The 27,532-nt window shown below is 44.1% G+C and overlaps 1 protein-coding gene across 1 annotated transcript in view; it reads left to right on the top strand.

Moving 5' to 3' along the window:
* The window catches only part of dph1 (diphthamide biosynthesis 1), a 48,225-nt gene extending 29,744 nt beyond the window's left edge, over window positions 1–18,481 (top strand). The window contains exons 5-12 of the mRNA XM_062386209.1: window positions 230–384; window positions 2,052–2,173; window positions 5,700–5,768; window positions 6,441–6,597; window positions 8,957–9,057; window positions 14,449–14,527; window positions 17,079–17,213; window positions 17,713–18,481. Of these exons, the coding sequence (XP_062242193.1) occupies window positions 230–384; window positions 2,052–2,173; window positions 5,700–5,768; window positions 6,441–6,597; window positions 8,957–9,057; window positions 14,449–14,527; window positions 17,079–17,213; window positions 17,713–17,796 (902 nt within the window). The 3' untranslated portion in view covers window positions 17,797–18,481. The remainder of the gene's footprint in view (window positions 1–229; window positions 385–2,051; window positions 2,174–5,699; window positions 5,769–6,440; window positions 6,598–8,956; window positions 9,058–14,448; window positions 14,528–17,078; window positions 17,214–17,712) is intronic.
* Window positions 18,482–27,532: the final 9,051 nt, after the last annotated feature.

Here is a 27,532-nt window from a genome sequence, read left to right as displayed (position 1 = left end):
TTCGCATGAGTTCCTGTGTGTGTGTGCTGGAGACTCGCACAGAACGGGGTTTCGGTTATAGCGCACGTGTGCCTCCTGCGAGCTACACACGCGCGCAACGTGGTCCCATATAGATGTTCCGCACGTTAATGTTTGAGGCGCCATAAATAGTGTACATACCACGGGCTTACCTGACATAACAGAGTGAATAATTCATCCCTTTTTTCTTTTGTCTCTGTTTTTCCTGCAGTCCCCATAGACTCCACGGCAGGTATCAAGATGCTGTACGTGTTTGTGGACATCCAGATGGACAACGCACACTTCCTGGACACGGTCAAGTTCAACTTCACTCCCGGACAATCCCTGGCACTCGTTAGCACTATTCAGTTTGTGGCAGCACTGCAGGTGATTGAACACCAGGGACGTATAGGGCTGTGTGTGGTGTGCATGAGTCCATTTTTGTGCCGAGAAAGCTGAGGCAGAGTTGGACTGTGTCTGTAGTTGACAATTTTGTGTAGAGAACAGTATGGGATCACAAGCACATACATACATTCTTGTTCCTCTGCGTTTTTCTACAGTGAACTCTCCCGAGTTCGTGGCTTTCATGAACAAGCTCACACACCACACTTAAGATCAGTTCAAGAGTGGGTTTTAGAAATCCAGCAGCAGTTATTTTCGATCTGAAAGGTGGAATGACCTTGGAAGGCCTCTCGGTTCAGCGTCGTGCTCAGCTGCTCTTTACATAAGCAGCAGCAGCAGCTATAGCAGAACACACGTCTTCTTCTATACTGCCTTCTGCAGCTCTCGCTTGCTGCGTTGCACCAACACCACTGTGGGCCTTCACTCATGTAACCACTGTTTATTTTAAAACCACGCTCTGCTTGTGTGGGGCATAATTTATGCTGTGGTGTTTGAGTGTATTCCTCCATCCATGTATATGTGTTTGTAGTTGTGCGCTTTATGTTCTGTATGTGTGCCTCCGTCTCCATCTCGTGTCTCGTGCTGTGTGGGCTTGTTGAGGTTGCGCAGTATGGGCGAGAGGAGCTGGGAGATCATCTGTATTCCCTGTTGACCACCTTAAATTAGCTTTAAACCGTTCAATTTATTCGTCCACCTCCGAACGCACCAACTTTTTTTGGTCTTCTTGATGGAATCCGTTTTCTCATCTTCTCACCTTGCAATAATAAATGTGACAATTTTGAAGAAGTCAATTTTAGAGCTCTCTTTTCAGAAATTATTTATTTCCCTAATGGTTCTGAATCATAAATGGGAGATATGTAGGTTCTTTATTAGTACGTTATGCATGTTGCTGGATAGTGAATGAAGTCTCTGAGAGAGATAATGACCCCTTCAGGGTCTCTGTTGGGGCCATACTCTACTGTCATCCTTTCTGCCTTTTCTATCTCTTTAATTGGCCTCTCTTCATTTTTTTATCTTTTTAACTACTTATCCCATATATAATGTCTTGATTGCATCAATTGTATTTTCCTTTGTTTCTTCTCTTAGTTGTTCTTTAGTTTTTATAACAAAAGGAGAAAAATGATTAGTCCAAGACACTGAGTTATGTTGAATATGAAACAGGCTGAGATTGCCCATATTTAAAGTATTTTGCTGGCCTTTATCATTGACCATTTAAAGATGGACATCATGACTGCTCCTAAAAAGTGAAACCAACTCTTCTTCATCACCCCCTAGGTGGCTGGCTGCAGTATAGGTCATTAACACTATCTCCTCCATGTCAGTGGATGTGACATGGACCAAAAAGTACATAAAATGTTTCTCAAAGTTGGTTTCTGTCATTTTAGGTGGTTCTTAATACTATGATTGTTCAAGTGTTCACTGTCCAGTAGGTTTTGAATTAATATATATATATAAAAAAAAATATATATATATATGTTGACAGCTGAGACTGGTTTCAGCATCTGAATCTATACCAATACTTACAGGCAATCGCTTACAGCAAAGCAAACTGAGGGCGACTTGAAAACATGGGAGAAGTGTAAAGTCGAGACACACAAAACCGATGAAGCTCTAACTTTCTTACTCTCTCTCTCCCCTCCTCCATGTTACAGGCTGTGAGTGCGGTGCTGAAGTCAGAGTATGACATCCTGGTCCCACAATGTCGACCCCTTTCACCAGGAGAAATCTTGGGCTGCACCTCCCCTCGCTTGGACAGTCACGTCAACGCCATAATGTAAGAAATCTCCTTCATCCTGTCTTCCTCCACACAGTTTCAACCCGGGCCCTGTCGTCTCTTCCTGTTCGTTAGCGGAGATATCCAGATATACAAAGACAGCCAGCCTTGACTCATCCAGTCACAGCCCCCTCCCACTGTGGGCTACAGTAATTACCCCTGCCATTACCATGCCCAACCATGTGACACATGGAATAATCAGTATGACATCACACCAGTCACACCAGACATAGCTAACAGTGACAAGTAGTCATGTCTCTATTCTTCCGATCAGGCTTCTGTTACATCCAGCCAGAAACAGCCAGATGCTGATCTACGATGGCAAGGCTAAAAATACCCTCACACTGTGGGAAGCATTGAATTGTAAAAAGCCAGACGGACGCAGACACTCCTGGTTGTTTCAAAGCTTCCACAATACATCCACATGCTTTCCAATTTCCCAAGTTTTAACAAAGTATCGCACCTACCGTTGAAATCAACAAACGTCTCTAATTTAGTTTCTGCTTGTCTGATCGTCTGTGAATTTCCCGTAATTTGGGGGAAAGTTGTTTAGAGTCTTCAGCTTCTTATTCTGAACATAAACACGGTGTCAAAGGGATGATCATCCGACTGTGCTGCAGGGAGGTGTCCGCTCCGGCGATGTAACAGGTCCAGGCACCAATCAACCTTTCATGCAGCTCTACGGTATCTTGTGCTTCATGGGGCTCTGCGAGTCGAAGGAATTCCCCGAGAATAATTAGTTCAATTATATCTGGGTGCTTCAACCCGAGAGTCTGATCCGCACACATCTGATCTGAAATATGATTAAAACCATCTGGTGCATTACATTCAAAAAACGTCTACACAAGGACAACCTCTGCTGCATGTATGATCCGGGCCCTATGGGAGACAGAGGTAATGTGCCTGTGTCTTCGCTCATGTGAAGGAAGTAAAAAGGGGTTAGGATACACATCACCTACTAATTTAGTGTGCGTTGTCTTTGATGTGCGAGTCGGAGTGTGTAGGGGTGCGATGGGAGAGAAAATCGATTCGCCTGCCTGAGAGTCGGCACGCTGCTCTCTCTCCCCCTTTCCTCCCTCCCTCCCTCCCTCTCTCTGATGTGTCTTCACACACATATTCAGCGCTCTTATATTTGTGCACTTTACCTTAATTAATTAATTATCCTCTAGCTCCAACAAAGGCTGCACATAACAAGCTCTTTTTAGGAGTGCAGGGTTTTGTTCATCACCTTTAGAGCGACACTAAATTCATTTATATCAGTGGGTTATCTTAACCTTAATTAGCAATTAGTAAGTCCTCCAAAAATGTTATATATGCACAAGTTATAATTGCATTTTTACCAAAGCTTTGAACTACTTGAGCATTATGGAGAATGAGCAGGGGTCCATTAGTCTTTGAGGTTTGTCTGCAAGCTTCAGAAAAGCTCTCTCCCATTTTATAATGAAGACGTATTTTTGTTAGAAGTAGGATGTGTTCTTAAAAGCTCATAGGTTCCCTGAAAGAGGTATAAGAAATTATCTGGAGACCATTTCTAACTGCTGCCTCTTCTCCTGCTCTCCCTCATCATAGAGCATTATGAAGATGAAAATGTGAAGATTGAGTGTTGCGTAACTCAAAGACATTTACCATTATAGCGACAGCGCTTTTTACACTGAACAATAGAATATGGATGGGAGGACTGTGATCGTAGAGGGAGCTGCAGTGGAGTGCGCCTCTTAAAGCTGCAGAGAACGGTGGACAGCTGTGGCTGAAGTGCAGCATTGTTGGGATCATCATCGTGTGAGGGCCTTGGATGTTGCTTAGCAAAGAGAAGCTCTGCTCAAGTTCATTGTGTGTTTTTGTTCAGTGTTTTTTCCTGTACACACGACCACTGGAAGAAATATAGGTGAGGGCAAGTAGCCAAATATACAGAGAAAAATAGATCCACAGCGAAATAAGTTCTGGAATAAAGATCAGTTCCTTTTATTTCTGAGATCAATTAGACAACAATTTCAGCTCTTCTTGTCTTTACCAGAAGTGATTAACAACGTATTTGTGAAATACTGTATTTAATACTCAATACTGCCACTAGAAACAACAAAACAAGTTCTTCATCAGCCACTCTTACCTCATCCACGTGTTGTCAGTAAGATGTTATGAAGCCCAGTATCAGCAGCTCCTAAACGCACAACCAGAAGAGTAGCTCAAAAAGTTATTTCAATAGGAGAGCCAACAAAATAACAATCCATCTCGCCGTAGTGCAGACTGTTAAAATGGATCTGTTGCATCTCATCCATGGTTTGTGCTCCCATCAATGTGTCACAGCCTCCATATCAGACGCCCAAGCCATACCAGCTAGATTCGTAGTGTCATGGCTGGGGGCTCGCACGGCTGTTCCTGGGACAGGCTCACTGATCTTTATTGATGATGTAACTCATGTTGGAAATAACTCAGAAGAAACAGAAACATTTTGTCGGCCAGTTTACGGAGGAAAGCATCCAAACGTATCTGCAGGATTTCAATCATGACCCGAAACCCTGTAAAGGACTTCATCAGGGGCGAAATAAGTGGGAGGGAAGTCAATAACTGGACCTTGACCTAACAAAGCGGCACCTCCTGTGAAGAGGACACTGAAGAGAGAACCTCCTGAAACAAACAAGAGCTGAGAGAGGCTGCAGTAAACGGCTGGACAAGCATCGCATATGAATAATACAACAGTTTGTTGATGCTAGTGGCTCGAAGGCCTGATGCACTTAATCCAAATGTTATTCAGTTTGAGTTGCATTACTTTTTCTTGCAGAAAACTAAGGTAAGTCTAATGTCCTTAGTTGCTGGAAAAGAGTAAATGTAACTATCAGGGAAAAGAAAAAGAGTTTAAGTTCTGAACTATTGTCTCATATTCCTTCTTTGGATCTTGAACCCAAATCTCAAACAGAAACAAAGGAAGGACCTTGTCGATCCAGCAGCTTTGGAGGGGCCCTGCGTTTCAAACCACCCACACCATTCTGTTCTCAGCTGCTGTAAACACTGACCAATTAGTGGGTTTAATTCCATGTTCTGTCTCAGTAGGCCTAATGAGACTGTGCAGTAACGAGTGGGGGTACCGACCTGAGCCCCCTCTCACTAACAGCAAGATTCCACTCAGCATCACCCTGAGAGGGGGCTTCATGTAAGAGGGCTCTGCCTGAGCTTGTGTTTGCAGGCACCAACATGCCTCGGTCTACTTCTGGTTTGTGAACTCTGCCTCTGCTTTTGCTCTGGTGAATCCACCGCGCCAGACCCCGGGTTAATTGGAAGGACTCGGATTCTCTGTTAACACCAAGCTTCAGTCGTCGGGGTCATATTCTTCCTGGATAGCAGAGATGGGCGGGACCCCGGGCTCAGGCCTCCTGCCTCTACATCTCCAGGGAAATTGTCATAATGGGAGAATAATAGGCCAGTGTTTATTATGATTGCCCATTCAACACTGTCCAGAGGGGCTTCACTTAGCACAAATTATTTATTTTCTTCACCCTGAACATTGAATTGATTGGTGTTTTTTCTCTAGTTATCTGGGAGATGGAAGATTTCACCTGGAGTCGATAATGATCGCAAACCCAGATATCGCTGCCTACAGGTACTGTGAGACAAAGTGCCACCATTTGTACTCGGGTTGTTGCACTCTGTTGTAATTTATACACTGACAACATCAACACAATGTTCCACTCGCACACAATTTGGCAGCAACGGAGAGAAAGTGTTTGAAATGCAAAAGGTCAATGAAGAGAAAAGTAAACAACACATTTGAAAATATGTTTGGATACCTATTGAGATACTTCCAACACGGTTTTCTACGTAGATAAGTGTTTTATTAGGCTGCTCAAACTTTGAAAAGTCCTTTGCTGTCATAATTACCTTCTTACAGTGACAACATATATAGTGAGGATAAAGTTCCTTATTTTCTATGAGGTCTCGTTTGTATGCAGAGTGAAACCGTGTTGTTCTAGACACATGCTCCAGCGCACAGATCACAGGTCTCTCTCATAAACAAGATTCTAATCTCAAGTGAGACCCTTGCACCGTAGGAAAGGAGATTAGATTCTCAAAAATACCTCCATTTTCACCAAGATACACTGACTGCGGTCATACTCAATGGTTTTTCATGATTGGATTTGTTCACCTCATCTTGCATTTCTTTCTCCAAGCTAGATACTTGAACAATAGTTAGTTATGTGTATAATAAGGTTTGTCTTCTAATGTCTACGTGCACATTTCATTGACGTCTGTGTGTATTTGTGTTGCTTTGAAGATATGACCCGTACAGTAAGGTTTTCTCCCGGGAGTACTATGACCACGAGGCCATGCGTGCCTTAAGACTCCAGGCTATCGAGAAGGCTCGTTCGGCCCAGAGATGGGGCCTGATCTTGGGCACGCTGGGTCGACAGGGCAATCCCAAAGTCCTGGAGGTGAGTGGCGGCTCCATCCTTTCAACGTGTCTGCTTGTCCCGAGGCCTCTTATGCAACGGCTAGTAATATTTTTCAGATTGGTGACATGAAGTGCTAATGGGACAGGCAGTCTTCATTCCAGGAGCTTATTATTTCACATTTAGAATGATTCAGCCGAACAGCCATAGATAGTCTACCCTTCATCCCACTGTTGGCCTCGAGGTCCGCTGCTCTGGATGTCAATTTAAGCAAAATTGGCCACGTCAATGAGAATTGATCAAATAAGAATATATATTTAAAAGCCCAAAAAATACTTTACGCTTTCTCCTTCAAGTGAATGTGAAAGTCGTCTCTGACTCTTCGTACACGCTCTGTACGATTTTGAAAGCGATAACACTTTGTATCCAAGGCTCTGATCAAAGTTGCTCTTTTTATGTATCAGGTGTTTACATCAGTTCAGAATCAGAAGTCATAAATTGTATGTGTGTGCACGCTCTCAGACGCTTGTCCATTAGGTGTAGACTCGTAAATCTTTACAAGCCGAAGTCTGAGGGTATCAATCGATGGACCGCGTGGCCCCGTCTGGTCGCTCCGAACCCGCAGCTGCTCCTCCACTGCCTGTTCTATATTGCTCCGTTCATTCTTTCTTCTTTGTTCTATTTGCCTGTATTTGGTATTTCTGTAATTTTCGGTTTAGATTTGTTTTGCCTTTGCCTTTTTTACATGATCAAGTCTGAAATGAAAGTTGAAAAAAGGTTTAAAATCACACCATACCGAGTTGTGTCACTCACTGCGAGCCTTATATTGTTGTGCTCCTGTTTCTATATAACCAGTCCTCACAGATGAAGTTAGCAGTCATGTAGACATTCCAACCAGAGAGTGAAAATGGGATGGAATAAGAAGAAAATCTGTTTACAGAAATAGACCAGCTTTCTCATAGTGATCTGCTGTAGTGTAGCATGTTAAATAAGGAGATAGCGCTCCCTGCGATAAGAGCACAGTCGAAGAAATGTCTCGTGACACTCAAGGACAGTGGATATCAGAGAACACGCACACCTTTATCTCACCAAACGAACATTTTGTTTCTCAGCCACCTGCATTCCTGAATAAAAGCTTCGCCCAAACCTCCAAGGCAGAGGAGCAGAGTGTCTTGAACTGGCATTTTCCCTTACTGGATAATTAAATGAACTGCGCGGGGTCCGATGCATATTCAAATGTCAAGCGAAGCTGAGGGCTAAAAACTGGCAAGGAAAACTGGCCTTATTGTTCTTTTTTTCTTGTGTGTGTGGATATAAAGGTTTACGATTGTATCCCTCGTGCTGTTGTGTAAGAATAGAGTGAAAGCTCTGTGTGTATCCTCGGCAACAATCAAAGTGTGTCCTCAGTGGATTGTGCTGGGCTTTGCTTTGTTTCCAGTCCTGTGATCTTTATGGACATAGTTTCTAGGCACACCCAAGGAGTCAAGACATCAGGCTGTGTGTGCGTCTGTGTGTGACTGTAGGACTTTTTCTTTGCTGATGATGTAGTTCTGTTGGCTTCATCAGGCTGTGACCTCCAGCTCCTTACTGTAACAATTTACTGTTGAGTGTGAAGTGATTGTCAGCACTTCTTTTCCGAGGGTACTTTACTTTTCAGGAACAAAAACAGAATAAACAATTGGGAATTAGTTGCTCAAATATCACTTGAGCTTGTTTATTCGCGATTTTTCTAGGAGATTGACAGGTGGATTGTGTCAGCAATTATGTTCTGGATTATCATCAAGAGGGAGCCTGAAGCAAAGCTGCCCTCTCTCCTCTGGGTAAATACTGAAAGAAAGTGGCTATGAGCACCCAACTAGTTTCCTGCTCTGCATCTGGGTGAATGAACCTCCGTAGAGAGGTTGAGGTAGAGCCACAGCCTTTGTTGGGATCTTATCTGGATACTTCTCTGTGGAGGCATTAGGTCAGAGCCAGCTGGACGGAGATCCACAGAAAGTCCCAGAATATGCTGGAGGGATTACACACCCTGACTTGGCCTGAGAGCACCAGGAGGAGCTGAAGGACTTCTGGCGAGGAGAGGGATTTGTCCGTTACCTTCCTTAACTTTCTCTCAGCACATTGTAGACTTGGGTAAGCAGCGGAAAATAGAGGAATGGATATATGAGGGTTCAGAAAGTGAGAGCTGGATAAAAAAGTCTTTCTGGTAAGAATGGCTGTAGATCAAAAACTTTAGCATGACCTTTAGGAATGCTCAAAGCACTGTGTGTGTTGGGGGGAAGTCATGGGCTATGTGATCTGCAACTTAGCCCTTAATGCAGAGAGGAGAGTCTACTAAAGGCAGAGTTGTGTTTGTTGATTTGACAACTGGTGCATTAACTTGACCTTCTTTTTCCTCCTATAGCACCTGGAGTCCAGGCTTCAGTCGTTGGGCAAGTGCTTCACTAGAGTGCTCCTGTCTGAGATTTTCCCCGGCAAGCTGGATCTAATGTCAGATGTAGATGCGTGAGTATGAAGATACACACACACACACATAGATCAAGCAAACACAACATCACTTGTTTTTGTATTGTGGCATTAATGCACAACTTTGTTTGGCCATTTGCTGTTGGCCCCTGTAAATATACAGCAAGCCTTGCAGAAACAAGCCCAAATGTTGTGTTTCTCATGAATACAAACAAAGTGACCAAGACAACACCTTCTGCTGGTTTACAGCCATGCCGGGGAAACTGAGGGACAACGCGAACGTGAACAGTTTACTGATTCGTTTTATCTCCATTAAGGAGTTTTCTTATCTCTGTCTCTATCTTAGTTGGTCTGTTTATTTGTCTGCTGGTTAACACAAACAGAAGTTAAGTGGTTTACATCAAACTTGGGGGGGGGGGGTGTACTATGAACCTATTAAATGTTAGTACCCATCAGAGTAGATCCAAAAAAAACAAAATCACTTTCCTCAACCAGCTCAGCACTTTCCACATCTTTGTCAATTGCTCAGGAAATACCATTTAGATCTTGATGTTGTTTATGTTGTTGACTTCAATGAGTTTGTACAGTTTAATGCCGATTAGCAAACTCCTTTCCTTCTCCCTTTATCTATCTGTGATGAAACCTAGACAGACGTGTGGGATTGTTTGGCCTTGGCGAAGGCACGCTCTCTGCTGAGTGCCATTCTCGTTTGCACTGAAAGACTTGAAGTGTTTCTTATTCGTGATCGGTTTTCCTTGTCCGCCCGCCGGCTTCCCGCTCCATTAAAGTTTCAATTAGTCCTTTGTCTTCCACATGAAACGGAAAAACGTCTTCCCTTGACTCATCCTTTTCTTTCTTTTCTAATTCTAACTTATCGATGTGTGTGTTTTTCATAAAGCTGGGTAATATATCTTTCCTTTTATGGAGCCCAGCAGAGATATTATGATCAACAGCAAGTAGTCACCTAGACGTTGCAATTGAAAAATATTCTGCAAGCATCATTAGATCATCGCATAATTGGAGAGTCGGCATATTTTGCCTGTGCACACGATAATGAGGAGCTTCATAAACAAAATTGACATTCATGTCTTGGTTACATCCCATAGTTTTCCCTTTGTAGCAAAAGCAAATGGTCGTGTGTAATGAACTCGGATGCTTGATACAGTTCACTTAGCATAGACACTCAGGGCGTAGAAAAGGCATTTATACATGATATGCATGAAGAATCAGTTAAAATGCTTACTTTCCACTGTGCTGTCACAATAAGGCTGAGCATAATAACAACCACAAACCGAAATTATACTTGCCCTTCCCCAAGATGGATTTTTATTTATTCATTTTACCTTTCGGCTCCAAATTCTTTCTTTTTTTAAGTTAAAATATTTTGTCTTTTACCTGAAACCAATGAAACCGCAAACACTTTCACATCACACATCGTAAGTACTTAGCCTGTCCTGTGAGACGTCACTGATGCACACGTCGATCTCGTCATTAATACGTAATCATTATAATCACAGTGGCAGCGGCTGAATTATTCTGCACCAATTTAACGCCGCACTTCAAGGAGAAGTGCTCCGGCTTGAAGCTGCAGTTTCTCTGATTTATTTGACCTCCAGCCACAAGAGCAGAGGTGAAGATGGACAAGGGATTAGTGAGACACTGATGTGCAACAGCTCCAATCACACTCAAATGCACGCACTCAAATGGTCCCACACACACACACAACACACACACACACACACACACACACGCACACACACACATACACACACACAAACACACACACACACACACTCCCCACACCCCCTTCTGATCAGCCTCTCACCATGGAGATCTGGCCGATCCATGAGAGGTGTGATCTGTGAGGCAGGAGTGGGTGAGAGAGGGACAGAAGGTCATTTTTTTTATTACTTTGTTTTTTGGTCCTCCTCTTCAGACTGATGTACTGTATAAGTGCTCTGCCAAAATTATGTAAGTCCGGCACGATTCGGCCCGACCACAACAAAGCCTCATTAGAGACAAAAGCTTTTCAGCAAGGTCTGTTCCAGTTGCATTCAGGGTATCGGTGTCAAGAAAACCAAAGTGCTTGAATACAAAATTAAGGCCAGATCTAACATTTAGTTTTCTCTTATTTATACAAATGGGCTGGTCAGAGTTTTAGAAACACCTCTCAGTATAACAGATCACAGTTAAATAACACAACACACCTCTATAGAGATTATTTCATGGAATTAGCGCTTCTTTAAAATAACACTAGAAACATCATGTTTATGAGGTGGAACCTTTTACAGTTCTGTATAAGATTGCAGCTGTAGGTATATCTATTACATAGGCCTTTTCGTGTTTATAGCCCAGAATGCTTTGCACCTATAATTATTTACACTTCTGTTTGTTTTGAGCGTTTAAACATAATTAATATTATTAATATTAATAATACAAAATTAATAATGTACAAACACAATATACTCTATTATGAGACACATTCATTCAGTGTAATGATATTTCTGGATATTCCTCCCAATGTGGAACAAGAAAAATGCAAAGTGCTGTCAGTGTTTCCTTAATGAATCCAGGTTGGAGCTGAAAGTGGGAAAAGAGGCCTCGTTTCTGAAGACAATACACACTGACAGCATTGTGTGCATCATGACTCATGGGTGTTTATTCGGAGGGATATTGTTAGAATACATTGAGTGGAACTCTTCAGTGAATATTACATTTTTCATTTTCCCACCTTTTTTATTTTTCCCTCAGCTCTCATAATAGTTTATAGGAATGCAGGTGTCTTGCACAAAGCTGCATTCGTCTTTACAAACCGGCAGGTGCTTGAAGCTGGGTTGAACGTGGTTGTGCTGAACCACCACGTTGTGCTGGAGAGAAGGAAGGAGAGAGAGAAGGAAGGAGAGAGAGAAGGAAGGAAGATGGAGAAACAGACAGCGCAGTGGTAAAGGACGCATTAGTGCTCTGCAGCTCGGGCGGACTGTACAGAGCCTATACCCCCAGGCTTTCTCTGTCATTAAACACACACTCATATACAGAGAGGCGCCATTAGCATATGCTCTTAAGTGTGTAATTAGTCGGCCTCCAAGCATGTTATAAACTATTGTACCGACTTCCGCACACCACACACACTTATCTCAAGTAGACCGCAAATGCCACCCAGTTGCACAGCAGCCTTTTATCTCTCCGTTTTTTATGATTTTTGACTCCATTGAAATTCAAATAGTTTGCTTTAATTCAATTAAATTTGCCGTTAAAGGTGAACCCTTTCCGGTTTGCCGCCGTGCTGAAAGGTTAATTGTTCTTGCCGTTGGGCGTTTGAAGGGTGTGAACCCGGAGCCACGCAGGTGGAGGTCCTCCCAACACTGTCACGGTGTAACGGGCTGCAAGGTAAAGCATCCGTGCCTGGGCGGAGGCACGTGTTGCATATTTTCACCAAATATTATGTGATCTTCCCTTTTATATATCACTGAATGATCCTCACTGCATTCTGCTCCTCCGAGTCGTATAAGTCTCTGTGTGTTGAAGGGGTTCTTATTTCTACTAAAGTAAGCAAATAACAATTTGGACTGCATCCTCGGGGCAGTACCTGGCTTGCCACCCTGTATTTCACTTGAGCTGCACCATTCAGTCAGTCTCAGTTCTAATATTAGAAAAGTCCCCTCCAGCTCTATGTAGCAATCGACGATGTGCCCCTCAGGAGGGATCCTCTCTGCCTTCCCTTTCAGACGTTCCTCCTCAGAGCTGCAGCCACCAGGATTTCGTTCTTATTAATCTCCCTCCCTCTTTCACCTCCCCCCAGCGTTCTTTTCACTTCATTATATAGACGTGCACGTACGTATGTAGATGCAAGTGCGCACACACACACACACACACATGCAAACTGTCAGTTTTCCTCGCTGTAATTAGTTCCTTCTTTTCCTGTGTTTATGGGCTGAGGCGTGTTTGATACATGTGCAGTGTGTGGCTACGTAACGTGTTCCAGTTATGTTCAGAGGCTGATGGACTTAAAGGTCATGCTTCAGCTTCCGTCTCTCCATCTAAACCCGGCTGCTCTGTGCAAATATCTCTGACTCAGCTGTCTTTCACATTAGCCCCATGAATAGGAGTTCACTCTTTGGGAGGAGAGTTTTTTGTGTGTGTGTGTGTGTGTGTGTTATTTGAAAATGCCATGCACTTTCCCAGAGGGGGCACAGAAAGAGGAGTGGAGCGAGAGTCAACGGTGCAATCAACGCTGCAGCTCAGAAACCGGGTGAAAGTTGGAAATGAAGAATAGACAGATGGGGAAGTTGCGTCGACGTATAGAAGCAGCGACGGCAAAAGAAACCTGTTCCCATCCGTGCCTCTGCACAGGCCTTTACTCCTATACTCCTAAACAGATAAATTCTTATTGGCATTTACCTCCATCTAGTGTTGTCTCCGGGGCTTTTATATGCACTGCAGCTAAATTCCTATTCTGTCAATATTTCTGATGGAGCCCCGTCGTCGGCACCGGGAACGAGGAGGGATCTGTCCCACGGTGGAGATGAAGCTGTGGATTGCATTGATCTGTGAAAGCTAACCCCCGTTGCCCCGGCCGCTGCCTCCATTTTCCCATTGTTCATTTTTTCCCTCCAGCTGTTTACATCCACGCCCTCCTCCTCTCTCTCTCTCTCTCTCTCTCTCTCTCTCTCTCTCTCTCGCTCTCTCTCTCTCATGCATTTTCCAGAGTAAACACTTTTCTCCCTGCCAATCTTCCTTCTCTCCTCTGCCTCCGTTCTCTCTCCTCTTCTTCCTTTTTGTGCCTCTCCCCCCCTCCCCGCCCCCGCCTGTCGTTGCTCTCACTCCCAATCACTGTATATATGTGTCCTCCTCTATCTCTTTTTCTCACCCCCTCCCGATCCCTTTCATACACAGCGACCCCATCACCACCACCACCACCCTGTCTGCCAGCTATGTAGGCTACATCCGTGGAGACCTGGCTGGTGCGGCTTTTTTATTCACACTTACCTATCCTCTCCCTCTTTCCTCTCACTGCAATCCCTTCATCTTTTCATTTCTGTTCACTTCGCCTGTTGTTTTTTTTTTGCAACCAAGCCTGCCCACCACTACCACCTCCTCCACCTCCACCACCACCACAAAACCTTCCTCCCTCTCTTCTCAGACTCCCTCTTTCACTGGCGAGCTGTGCATTCACACACTGTAGCCTGGTTGCCTTTTTAAAGCCGTTGCAAATCAGGACGGATCTCAGATGCTGAAGATCAGGTGGAGGGAGGCGCTCTGCACAACTCGTTGCATCACGTATCCCCGTGCAGTGTGGAGTTGCAGATGTGCCCTGCCTGTCTAATAGGATCTCGGTCTCTCGGCGTCTCAGATCTCTGCTTCTAATTACACATTTGTACTCAGCCGTTGATGCACATCTGAGCACATATTTGTACCTTGTCTTTTCTACAGGTGGGTCCAGATCGCTTGTCCACGCCTTTCTATCGACTGGGGCACAGCCTTCTCTAAACCCCTGCTCTCTCCTTATGAGGTAAACCTTCACCTTTTGAGAGCAAACACACAAACACACACATACAGACACACACACACACACACACACACACACAGTACAAACCTCTTGACAGATGTCCTTTTGAATCCTCCATCAGGAGAACTACTACAATGTTTGAGTATTAAAAATGGAGGAGGGTGGTGAATTTGTATAAGACTCATCAGGGCCTGCTTACGCTGAAAGATGGAGCTGCACACCTCCTCCTCCTCTCCCTCCTTTCTCCTCTCCCTCTATCCCTGCTATACAGCACACCAGCATTAATACATACACAACAGCATCAGCAGCAGACTATCCCCCCCTACTGGCCGATAGGATCACAGCCCCACCTCTCCCTCCTCCTGCAGCTGTCTTGTTTCTCTTAAGGGAGAGAGATAGATCGGACAGCAACTCATAAAGATCCATTTCAAAGAAAGAGTCTGTTTGTGTGCCACTGCAGCTGCAGGAGCAAGCCTGTGAAAAAAACCAGCTTGCTCTGTGATGGGTTTGGCAGTTATGTGCTATTATGTGACTTGGCTGGTTACCATTTGATGTCATCTATTAATTCATTCAATTTTCCTCAAAGATTTGCTACTGATTTGAATCCTTGTGAAATGGCTGCGAGGGGAATTGCTTGTCTTGAATATTAGAGTTTGTTTTGAAACGGTTTCTCCTCCAACTACACGTCGACCATGCTCTGCCTGTGCTGCCTTTCAGAATGAGGCTATTAAGAACAATGATGGCGTTCACCTTAGGAGAGGAACTGATGATTATTATGTGTTGTCTTTTTGACTGAGGTCCATAATGGTGCCTTTAAAATGTGAAATTCACCCCGGCTGTAATGAGGAAGCAAGCAATCTGTTTTCTTAAGCCTTTTGTGTTGCAGCTCTGCTTGCTTTCGCCCCGGCAGCTATTTGGGAACAATGTCGGCACATTTAAATAATTTGCAGCTACAATAGTGTCTATATGTGCGCTTGTGATAAAGTCTTAATTCAGCCACATCTCCACTTCTCGGTGCACTTTAGCTTTTTCACTGTGGCTTTCAGAATGAAGATGAAGAGCAACGAGATGGGAGGGGTAGAGTGAGCGAGGAGAGGGGCGGAGGGTGGTGGGGGGGGCAGCATTTATTTCTAGTGCGTCTCATGTTATATTTATAGTCAATAAGACACACTTGGCTCTCCTGTCAGTGCAGGGATTAGCAAGAGGAGCTAGCTTCCACAGAGAGCGAGGCAGTTGGTGGGAGAGGCGAGAGGAGGGGCGCAGCGGGTAAAAGCTACAGAAAGGAGAAAAGGGTGGAATAAGGGCAGAGGAGAAGATGAAGAGGAGGAAGAGTGGGGTGAAGAGTGTGGAGAGACCAAAAAAATGAGATATGTAAACATTTATGAGTATACAGTTTTTCTGTGTGTGTTTGTATAGGAGAAACTAGTATGGGATTTAGTTAACCCACATATTGTATTTTTAATGTCTGGATGTAAAGGAAGCAGGCTTTGTTATTTCTCTGCTATACCTGAAGGACACATACACAGAAACCAGATGTATAATACATTTTTTATCTTTTATACAAACATGTATACATAGCCTGCGGCACAGTACCTGGGTTACCCTGGGAAAACGTGGGAGGAAAGAATAAACTAAATTTGCATAATTCTCAGGTCCTGTTTTAGTGTTTTTCCAGGACTGATTATTCTGTATCCTTTTAATGTTCCTCGTTCATAGGAACATGCTTTTTATTCCTGCTTCTATTTAAAGATGCAGCTGCTGTGGTAGAGATCACTACCTTGACGCTGTTGGTACACACCATACAAACTAAATAAACTACAGTCGCTGCACACCAGCTGTGAATTATATCTCCGCAGATGAGTTTTCATCACTTTGAAGCTGCGTTTTTTTTCTTTCTTTTAAAATGAGTTCCTTTATCAGTCAAATTATGTTATTTTCTTTTAGTTTTATCATATATATTGTTTTCTCATCATTGTTCTATATGATATCTAAAATGATCCAATGTCGTATGGCGCTAGAGTTAAGTCTGAATAGAAAGATGAATGAGCAGCTGGGTAGATTAATAAAAGAACAATCCCATTACTCGTCCTTTCATGCACGTTTATTCATCTGTTCAGTCATTGAGGGAATCTTTCTTTCATTCACAATCAGTATTCACCAGCACTCCTCCTCCATATGGAGCAGTCTGCACTTATGTCAGAGCACTGTCATGCCAGTGTTGACGCTCTCCTCCAGCAGCTGTTGTGTCGTGCAGTGCAGCTGCATTGGGATAACGTGACAACGCTGCCTGTTATCCCAGCTTAATGTAATGACACAGCTCCTGTCGGTGTAGTCGGTACATGCCCCGTCTCCTCATCACTCTGTGCTCTCCTGTAGGAGTTTGCCCATAAACTGCAAATCCATTAGATAACAGGAGAGGGAGAAAACCGCAGCATCATGCACCACAGCAGCTCGGAGGATGCTGGTGTTGCACCTTTACCTTGTCAGATTTCTTGTTCTTGTTTGTTTTTCTTCATTTTAACATGATTTGTTGTTATCTGCCCGTCTCTCTCAGGCAGCTGTGGCTCTGCAGGAAGTGAGTTGGAAGGAAGTCTACCCCATGGACTTCTACTCCAATCAGAGCCTGGGGCCGTGGGCGCCCAACCATCCTGACAACCAACCTGTGCGGCCCACTCGCAGGCAAGCCCAGGTGAGCTGGGACAGGAGATAACAAAGATGGGGACAGGGGGAGGAAAAGCAGGGGAGGGAGAGGGTGTAGGGGGAGGAAAAGCCGATAACGAGTGGAACCACACTGTGCTCAGGATGTGCCAACGGTGGCTTTTATCAGAATATCACCACACTGACACCCAGTGGCCCAATGACAGCAGGACATGGGTCTGGACATCTCTGGCTCATGGGAGAAGTTCTGTCAGAAAGTCTCTGAACCTGGTTGAGGGTCTAATTAACCCGAACCGAGAAGTTTTGTTTCCTTAATCTGTGACTGAAACTTCTGTTTGTGATGTTTTCTGGCGTTTCTATCCCCAACCACCTCACAATCTTAACTATGACCTTGACTCTGATGTGCATCATAAATTATCTCAGTAACATAAACAAACAAAAGAGACAGATATTCAGTTAATTGCTGCTTTGTCTGAGGTAGGTCCTGTCACTGATCCAAGTGTTAATGCTGTCCCCCTGCCTGCTTGCAGAAGCAAGGCTCGGAGCCAGCTCCTCCTACCGGCAAGCGGTGTGGGCAGACCGAGTGCGCCCCCTGTGGCTGTCAAGGGGAATGATGCATCGTGACCAGCGGCGTCTCCCGACTCGTCATGTGCCTGCCACCGCCGCTGTTTCTGCTTAACGACTGGAGGGAGGTCAGACCAGAGGAGGAGAGTGGGTGTTTGTCCAGGCCGTGTATCAGCGAGCGGAGAAGCCAGAGGAGCCCTCGGCCCCTCCTCAAAGGGATTACCAGCCATAAATAATCCCCCGTTTTACACAGCACAGCATATCCAACCAAATTCACTGCCCTCATTCACATTTTTGGCATGAATTCTGATCACAGAATACATGCGACAGAGAGAGAATAGCTTTTGTGTTTTGGGCTCACACATGTTCACGAGTCAGATTCCCATGACCGAGGAGATAGGTACTCTTCCTGCACAGTGTGGGGGGGGGGGGATGTGTGAGCATTTCTCTTATTCACAGACAGTACACAGGAGCTGACCTTGGACACGTTGTACGGAATTAAAGTGTTAATGTGGGTGGCTTCAGTCGTATGCAGTCCACTTGTCCCTGGATGAAGCACTGTGTGTCGTCACACTGCTTCACAGACGGGCGCAGACTGTATTGTACGAGGCACTGTATTTAATGTACAGTGTGTGACTAGTCCGGAAATGTGGATTGTGGAAATGTGATGGCCTTGTTTGTCTTTCTGGCTTTTCCAGACTAATTCCGAAACAATAAATCATAAACGGAACGCGACTCCCGGTGTGTGAATGTTTCTGTAATAAATAAATTCCTCCCTGAAACGATGAGCCACATTTTCAAGGCTGCGGAGTTCGAGCTCCTAGATGCATGCAGTGCTAGTCACGACTGCTCTCCATCCTCATTACTTATTGATGGGCGAGTCTGTCAATAGATAGATAAATAAATAAATAAACCCACAGACACTATTGCTGTTTGGCTGTTACAGAAGAATCTGATTGACAGCAGCCCACCATCCCCGAGCACCTGTGAACCTCGTGCAGGATGCAGCACATTGTCTCATGTGGGGACGACTCTCCGTGAGATTTTTATCTTTTTTTTTGCCTACAACTACCAGGCTACACCATTATATCTCCTTGGCAACAGAGGCCAGTGTGATGCAGCCCCGTCCCACCAGATGTCCGCCGCGTGATGTTTCTCTCATGTTCCACCATTGGCTGTTATTCTGAAGATCCCGCTACGTGCTACAGTACCGTGCGGGATGCACAGCGGTCAAGAATACATTAGTGCGCAGCAGAGCTCTCTCTCTCTCTCTCTCTCTCTCTCTCTCTCTCTCTCTCTCTCTCTCTCTCTCTCTCTCTCTCTCTCTCTCTCTCTCTCTCTCTCTCTCTCTCTGTCTCTCTGTGGTTTGATTTATTTTTTGGGTGAACTCCATCTGCGGGAAAGAGGGAATAAGTTGAATGCATCCGCTTTCCTCTCCATCTGGAGCGTGCCGATTTTTAATCTTCTGAGCCCAAAGATTTGTTTTGCTTTAAATGTTAATTAAGATGCAAGCCATGTTTAGACATGGCAGATGAAACTAATGGATGTTTAAATATCCTAATGAAAGTCAAGTATTGTCTTTATTACTTCCTTATAATGTCGAAATACTTTGATGTATACCGCTGTAAAAATGTTTTTCACTGTCAAAGCTGATGATTCATTTTTGTCGGCACATCTGGTGTGAAACTGGATTTAAATACTAAACAGAGACGTTTGTGGCAAATCATCATTTCAAATGATCAGAGAGCAGATTGAATATTTTCAGTTTTCTATGTGTGAATATTGAATTACTGTTTTCACTCTCCTGCTTATTGTTTAATTATAGATTGTCTCCTTGGCAGCAACTAGTTTTCTATTTGTTAACAAATAGCAGTCTAGACAGTACATAATGCAGTTATACACCAAAGCACAAAGCAGCATAGAATTATAAGTAATGACTGAGGAAGAGAAATACTTTTCAAATAATTTGTTTTAATAATGTTTCTCTGAATGAATGCAATGTTTTATATTCCAGTGGCACGTGGCTCTATATTAACTGCATATAGGTATTTGGTTTAGGTATTGCACGTGTGGTAGAACGTATCGGTAAAGTTATTCTGTAAAGTAGAACAACATCTGTTCAGCCCAATCTGCTTGTGCGAAATTTAGGGGGGGGGGGGACAAAATAGTGGAGTTGCAACAAACACCTTGAACTCCACAGAAGTGAGTTTGTGAGCATTGTTCCATGGAACCATTTAAAAGCACGTCCTGGTTTCTTGATTTGGCTCACGGAGGCAAAGTAATCAGGGAGTTCGACGTGAAACTTAATGAGGCTGTGATGCACGGATCTGTTTTCCCTCTGCCAGCTGCAGACAGCCGGTTGAGTGAGTCATCTAAACCCCAGTCAGTCTGGTCCGTTCCTTCAGATTCTGCACCAGCCATGACTGCAGCGGAGGGAACACTAGGTGGTGCTGTTTGCCTGTTGAACTCTCGACCAGTGAAGCATTCGAGTCACACACTGCTGCTCATTGTGCAGAGGCTTTGCTGGGAGCATGGCAGCATGTGGGTCAGTGAGTGTGCTTGGCAGAGTGCACGGTACCCAGTGTACCTTGTATAACTGGTGTGTGAAATTGTCTCCAGATGTGGAAGGAAAGCGCCACAGCTCCGCTTCATCCTCCTTGGTACCCCCCCCCCCCCCCCCTCCCCCGCACCCTTCCTGTCCTGAGTGCGTTTGCCAACAACCTCCCTCTGCCATCGGCACCCAATTTCCTGTCCTGAGGGCGCAGCTCGCCGCAGAGACTTTGTGACATGTTTATTGTGAATGTCAAAACTCTGCAGAGGCCACAGGTTCGAGTCTGTGCTCGGCACAACAAGTGGCCGGGTCACGTACTGCTCAGCTGGTTTCCACTGGTCCTCAGTCCCTGTTAGAGCAGGACGACTCAAAAGCTACCAGTTGATATTGCCTTAAAAAGATCACACATTGAAAAAAACAAGATGATGCTTCAGAGGACACGTTGTCATTGAATGTGAACCAATCACCTGAGCTTATGTTTTCCTGTGGCTACCTGTGAGCAGGGAAAACATGTCGCCAGCCGTGATGTATTTTCTTGTTTACTTCCCCCGACCAGAGAAAAGCTGAGTCACATCCACTTCTCACCGTCTCCTCCTCCTCCTCTCTCATTGTTACTGTCTGTCTAACACCTCTCTATATGTCAGCCATGTTCACCCCCAAGTAAATGCATCATCCCAAAGCCTCTCCTATAGTCCAGCAATCCATTTGTTTCTCATATGTTTCTTATTACTACCGGATGTTTCTGTCCAAAGGGGAAATCAAGCATGGCACAACAATCAAAATAAACCAGGAGGAGGAGATTTGTTTTCGTGAGTTTGTTTTTGCAGTTTATTTTTTCCATCAGCGTAGCTCCGAGGCAGATTGTGACTTCCGATAGCGGAGGGGAGTGAATGGCAGCCGAGGACATGTATATAATATCAAAGCCTGTATTCCAGCGTCTGCTCCCCTCTCTCTGTTTATTTCTCTGTTTCTCTCCCTTTGTTCTCTCTGCCATTCACCCTGGAATACATTAGACCCCGAGCAGCCATGAAAACACAATACGACATGTCTGTGTTTACATCTGTCAAGACTCTCGTTAGATGGGTGAGAAACCGGGGGAAATACAAAGTGCTCGGCTGCAGACGGATTCTGTTTGAAACGTTCTTTTGAGTGGCAATAATGACGGAAGGCCAGAAATGATAGTGTGTAATTTCATGCTGTATAATTTGCAAAATTCACTGACATTTCACGGAGGAGTTTTTGATTCCTGTAAACAAAAATCCTCTATTATTTTCCTCACAGTGTGAACAGTCCCTAAAGTTGTGTTTTGACTTTGTCAGTCAAGGGGACAAGTATTGTTAAATCCACAGTGTTGTTTCCTGATGACACATCTGAATCAGAGACCAAATGAGGGGGATCTAGAATATAAATGTCTAAATATAAAGCAGATTTGATTTGATTTAGCTTGAAATTAGAAATTTGCAAATCTGAAGAATAAGTGATTATGTCCAGAGGCTGCTGACTCATGTGTTCAGCTGGGAGAGAGGAAGCCTTGGCGAGCAAACGGGATGTGTATGGAGGTTGCTAGAGGGTTGAATAAGAGTCTTTAGTGGAAAATACAAAAAAAAGGATAAATGGTGTAAAGAGATGACTAATTCTGCGTGGGAGGTCAGCCTGTCCCTGATGATCCGGCCAAGCGCCACCCCAGCACAGGGCTCGTCACAAAGTCACCTTCCTCCTTCGCACACCCTGGATTTGTCCGTTTCCCTCTCACTCCGGGTGAATTAATTTGGATCTTTGTTACTCAGACCAGTGGGATGAAGCTTAATGGAGAACTGGAGAACTCGCAGGGTGACTGGTTTTCATTTGTCGCTTTGTTTGAAGGCTTTAGTCTATTTTTAAAGTTGTGTGGTTTAATGTTGCGAGGGCAGCTGAACAGATTAAAAAATTGGGAGAAGTTTACGAATCCAAAAGTTTGAAAATACAGATATTTTTTTTTTATTGTTTATTATTACATGTTTATAAGTCATCACTTATTAATTAATCAATGATAAATAAGAGTTGTAGGCACTGGTATTTCACTGGGCCTTGAAACATTGTCCTTTGAAACAAACAGAAGCAGCCACTCCTTGTTTTTACTGGAATTTCTCCTAAATTTTTTGAGCGACTGTAAAATATTTGATCCAAAACTAAATTAGCTTCATTTCATCAATAGTGATTGTAGACGAGGAGGATGCGGTGGAATCTGAAGCTTTAACAGACTGGATCACACAGTTCTACTTGTATAGTTCCTGTAGTTCTGTTTCTCCGAACCTTTCTAAATCAAGAGATGTAATAGCGTTAGTTTAGTTTGGCGTTTAAAAAGGGAAAACAGCGACTGACTCATTGTTAAAACGGATGGAATCAATGTTGACTGCTGTTAAAAGTCGGTGAGAAGCATGAGTCATGAGAAAGTGATGGACTCAATAATCAGAAAACAACATTCCGACTGATCAGCACGTAGATTCACACAACAGACTAATGGGCCATTATAGATATATTTAAATAATAAAGTGTTAGCAGTGAGCTCACTACACATTACTGACGATATTCTCACATAACTTATTATTTAATGGATTTATGACTCAGGTTTGTTCCTGTATTACTTTAGTTGCACTCAAATTTTGCTTAAAAAACTTTATTTTAGAAATTCAAAAGGTTTGTTCTTCACAAACACTTAATGTCTGAATGTACAACAGAAATCCCTAAATAAATATTTAAGTAGTTATATCAATATCATACCTGCTGCATTTCATTAAAATCAATGCGATATTCTCGACGTTTAAATAATAAATCTGATGTCATTAATATTAATATGCTAATTTCTTACTGAATATTAGGATATATTTGGTAAATCAAAGATAATTAATATTCATTCAGGTATTAATAGTTTATTATGAAGTCACTGAGTCATAACTGAGTCATTGTTGAACAGGGACACATTAATGTGCCCTTTTCAAAATGTTACGGAGGGTTTTGATATAATATTGTTGCAACAGGTTTATAAGACGATTAAAGACACTTTCTGACTCATCACTGAACTTTTCCAGTCTTTTTATTTTTCAGCACCCAAAGGATTTTCTGTCTCTTAATCCGCTGAAGTTGGAAACCCATTAACAACTCAATACTGTGGAAGTTGTTCCCTAACCTTATGGGAAAAGGTCATTTTGTGTAAATTGTGTAATACAAACTTGAACTGATGATGCATTCAATCTCAGAGTTTATTCTGTGACACCAAAACGAACTTTGCAAAGATTCAATCTTAGTTTATTCTAAAATGAACATCATAGAGATGTTTCTGTGCTAAGTTTTGAAGTAAAAAAAAACAACTTTTATACCGTGACAGAGGCAGCTACTGCCTATTCTTCAGCCTAAAACCTCCCTATACTTACAAAGTGTGTTTTCCTACATGAAATCAAACTTCTTAATATGTACTGTTGATCATTCATTTGTCTTGTGTTGCTCAAAAAAAGGCTAAAAGTAAAAACAAGTCCTTAATGACCAAGTCAGTGTTGCATATTCAAATCAGAGTGATTATAAGCAGCAGTGGTTCCAATACGATCTGAGCCTGGTTCTCTGAGCAGTGAGCGTTAATGTGCTGCAGCAGGAAATTATTTCAGCATCTACACAGTTAGAATGCAAAGATGGCGGTCACCAGAATGATGCAGCTACACCATCAACATGAGGTTCTAAGTCTTAGGCTGCTATAGACATCGACTCCCTGCCAAGCCCAAGGTCACGGCCATGAGGCTGAACCTGAGCTTTCACTCTGTCACCAAACACTAATTGAAATCATTACTCAGGACAAAGACGCAAAGTCCCATATGTTCATGGTTCATTCATTTATTGATGGTAAATTCTACATTCAATGGGTTCAGATCAAATACACATGCATGTGCCGCATCCTTGAAATTAAAAAGTGAGTTCAGGAACGATCCAAACCAGCAACTTTAACTAACAACATACACGTGAACAACCTGTAGAGCATTTGAGGAAACTTCTGATAAACCTTCAAAACTAATTAAGAACTCATCTTCATGTCAAGGAGTCTCCTTCTGGACCCGGATCCGATCACATATGTGAAGCTTTTTCTCTAAATAACGTTAAAACGTTTTTCCCTCTTGATAATATCTCTGACATATGAGGATTTCTACCTCTGGAGCTTAATTAGCAGCAGGTTCACAGAGTTCAGTTACAAACAGTATATAAAGGCAGCCAGGCTCTTGGGTTTGTTTTAGATATATTCTGAATAATACATCGTGGGGGGGAATACCACCAGGATTCAGATTGTTGTTTAATCAAATGAAATGCATTCTGTACAAGACACACTCGGCTTCTACTGCTGTAAAAATATGCTCCTTCTCTCTGTGGTGGAAATGATTCAAGCAGTGCACTATTATTATTCCTGTCATTTTTGCACCTCTCTGGTTCAGATGTGCGTTTTGCCCCCTAGCGACCATGGCTGTAGACTGTTACCAGTGGTGCTGTTGCTACAGTAACAATCTAATGCCACGGTCACCATGGAGACAGCGGGAGAAATATGATTGGCCGCGGTAACCACTGACGTCCTCGGTGATTCGATGATGTCGGTGGTGCAGCCTTCACTGGTGCCGAGCTCCAGAAAGGAAACTTCATACAGTACGGTGGCGGCGTCTTCCCACTCGTCTCACCTCTCCCAGTCACTGAGGTGAATTCTCTCAAACGCGGCAGAGGTTTGCCAGACGTCAGTAGCCATGACTGTAGACTGTTACTGTACTTTGCAGGAGTTTTTAGCAGTAAGCAGTCTAGAGCCAAGGTATTGATGCACTGACGGATTGTACTGAGCGCTGGCATTGAGTTACATCAGGCTGCAGGGAGAAAGAAATCATACACGCCGGTAACAACATGCAGAGGGGGAAAGTTGTGGGGAGGAGGGGGGGGGGATGCATTGTGAGAGGCGACACCATGACGCACCCCTTTGTTTAACAATTACATTTCATCCATAATTGCATTACTTAGAAAAACAAGATGTGAAGTGTGGAGGGGGGGGGGGAAAGCTCTTAAGTGCTTTTTACAGTTACCTGGCATATCTCTGTGTGCTCTGTGTCAGAACAGATTACATCCTGTGACACAACGCTCACAATAGCTTTTCCATCCCGAGGCCCGGGGCAGTGTGTGTTGCCTTACTGGCGGTTACATAGCCCACTTGTTGTGTTTGTGGTATCGATTTCCATGCCGATTATCTATGAGTCAGCCACAGGACATGGAGGCACAGGAACACAGGGTGGACTGGTGGCTTATGCAAGCTCAAACTGAGTAACTGTTGGACTGACGTCAGTAGACAGACAATTTGAGTCCCCGGCACTGAGCTGATGTTTACGGACAGGCTGTTTTCGGACAGTGTGGACGGTGTATTTTTAAAAGGGGCGTTTTTTCTCCTGAAGGAATCTAGAAGGGAAGGAGCACTGGGAGTGTGAGCGAGTGCAAACTTTGCCACCAAAGAATCATCCGAGGTTTCTGCTGACTTTCACTTTGTCACTTTGCACTGCAAGTTACTTACATAGAGCACTAACAGCTGTCTGAGGATATAGCTGTAAGCCAAATAGAACAATCAGGATTGGAATCCATTAAAGAAGCAGATCGGTTTCTCCTGAGACAGACCGAGTCGCTGGACCCTGTCACTGTCCAAGGTCCTGAAGATCATTCACGGCTGGCCGAGCTTCTATAGCACTCAACATCCCTGGAGACTCACCTCTGTGTATGTAATGGACGTGCACACAGTTAGCTGGAGGTCAGAGAGTCCTGCTGCTCAACTAACTGACTGACTATCGTATTGAGGTCAGAGTACAAGATCTGCAGGGCCATGCTGAGACATTTTTTTTTATCATATCAAATTTTCCCATATTAGTATATTTCTCAAAACCACTTGTATTGAAATAAACCAGCTAGAGATGAGTTGTTGTGCCAGAAACCTGCAGCTTCTTATTGTAACACGGTCTCATTTAAATTCAGCCCCATCGTGCAGGTCAGCCCTCAGATCACGTTCAGCACCATGGACAGCGTCACGCAGCCTGAACGTGGTGATTTCAGCCTCTTTGAAAAATCCTCAAACGTCTTCTGATGATTGTTATTTTCTGGCTCATGTTTTCAACACCTCTCTGTCATGTCGTGGAAATGTGAAAATGCCCAAGCTGTCATACCCCCCCCCCCCCCCCCGCCCCCTTCGGGAGTTACCTTGGGGGAGATTTCATCAGACCCCCGGGGGCCCTCCTCTCCCACCCCCTCACCTCCCTCCTCTCTCCACCTCGTATGGAAACACAGCGCAATGCAGGCGGTGGACGCGCGCACGTATAGGCGCCTCGCACTGTGTCTTTAAAGCCCTCTGACGGGTGATTGGGAGTCGTGTGCATGTGCGCAGGAATGACGCAAAATTGACTTCATCTCCAGAGCGCGTCACGATGTAATTTCAACATCAGGAAAAAAAGGAGCAGGGGAACGAGGGAGAGGGAGGGGGAGAGGGAGAGGGAGAGGAGAGGGAGATGGTCTCTGCAGGAACACGCGGGGATAACTTGTGCTTTTATTCCTTTAAGATTGCACCTGATATCCCGGTTCATTGGCACATGTGTACATGTTCTCCCATCCATGACTATACATAACAAGCAGCCCCGCCGGGACGCGTCCTAACTATTCATCCTCTCAGCGAAAAAAAACAACAGGAAAAGGAAATAAAGCGCAGGTCGTGATTCGCTCGCTGTCTGCAGGGATGCAGCCTGGTTAACATGCAGCCAGCGTCGCCTCCACCCTCCGAGACATGCTCGCCTCGGTCTCTCCTCCACACTTGTCACTGCCCATGTGCGCAAAAGTGACTCACACTGCAGTAACTTCCAGCTCCTGTAATCTACCGTACATTCACGACACGGCACGCAGGGAGAAATTCACCGATTTGACGCGCTCGTCGCCTCTGCTGTAGTTTCTGGCCGCACGTGGAATATAAGACATGTGTTTGTCTCGATCATACAATAAACGGTGAAATGGCAGAATGGAGAGGAACACTTACCTCCCGGTTGGCACCGCTCCGGCTCAGGGTTTCTTCAATTTGTGACTCGGATCAAACTAAACAAGAAGAATCGGTTTTTCTTCAATCTGGTTCAATTATAACCCGCTGGTGGCTGATTGATTAATTCATCTCACATCCTTATCAAACTCATCGTCAGGCGCCGGTGCCTAATCTGCGCCAA

Source organism: Platichthys flesus, chromosome 4 (genome assembly GCF_949316205.1).
Source record: "Platichthys flesus chromosome 4, fPlaFle2.1, whole genome shotgun sequence".
Classification (NCBI taxonomy): Eukaryota; Metazoa; Chordata; class Actinopteri; order Pleuronectiformes; family Pleuronectidae; genus Platichthys; species Platichthys flesus.
Note: the sequence above shows the minus strand (reverse complement) of the source record. Positions and strands in the feature narration are given on the sequence as shown.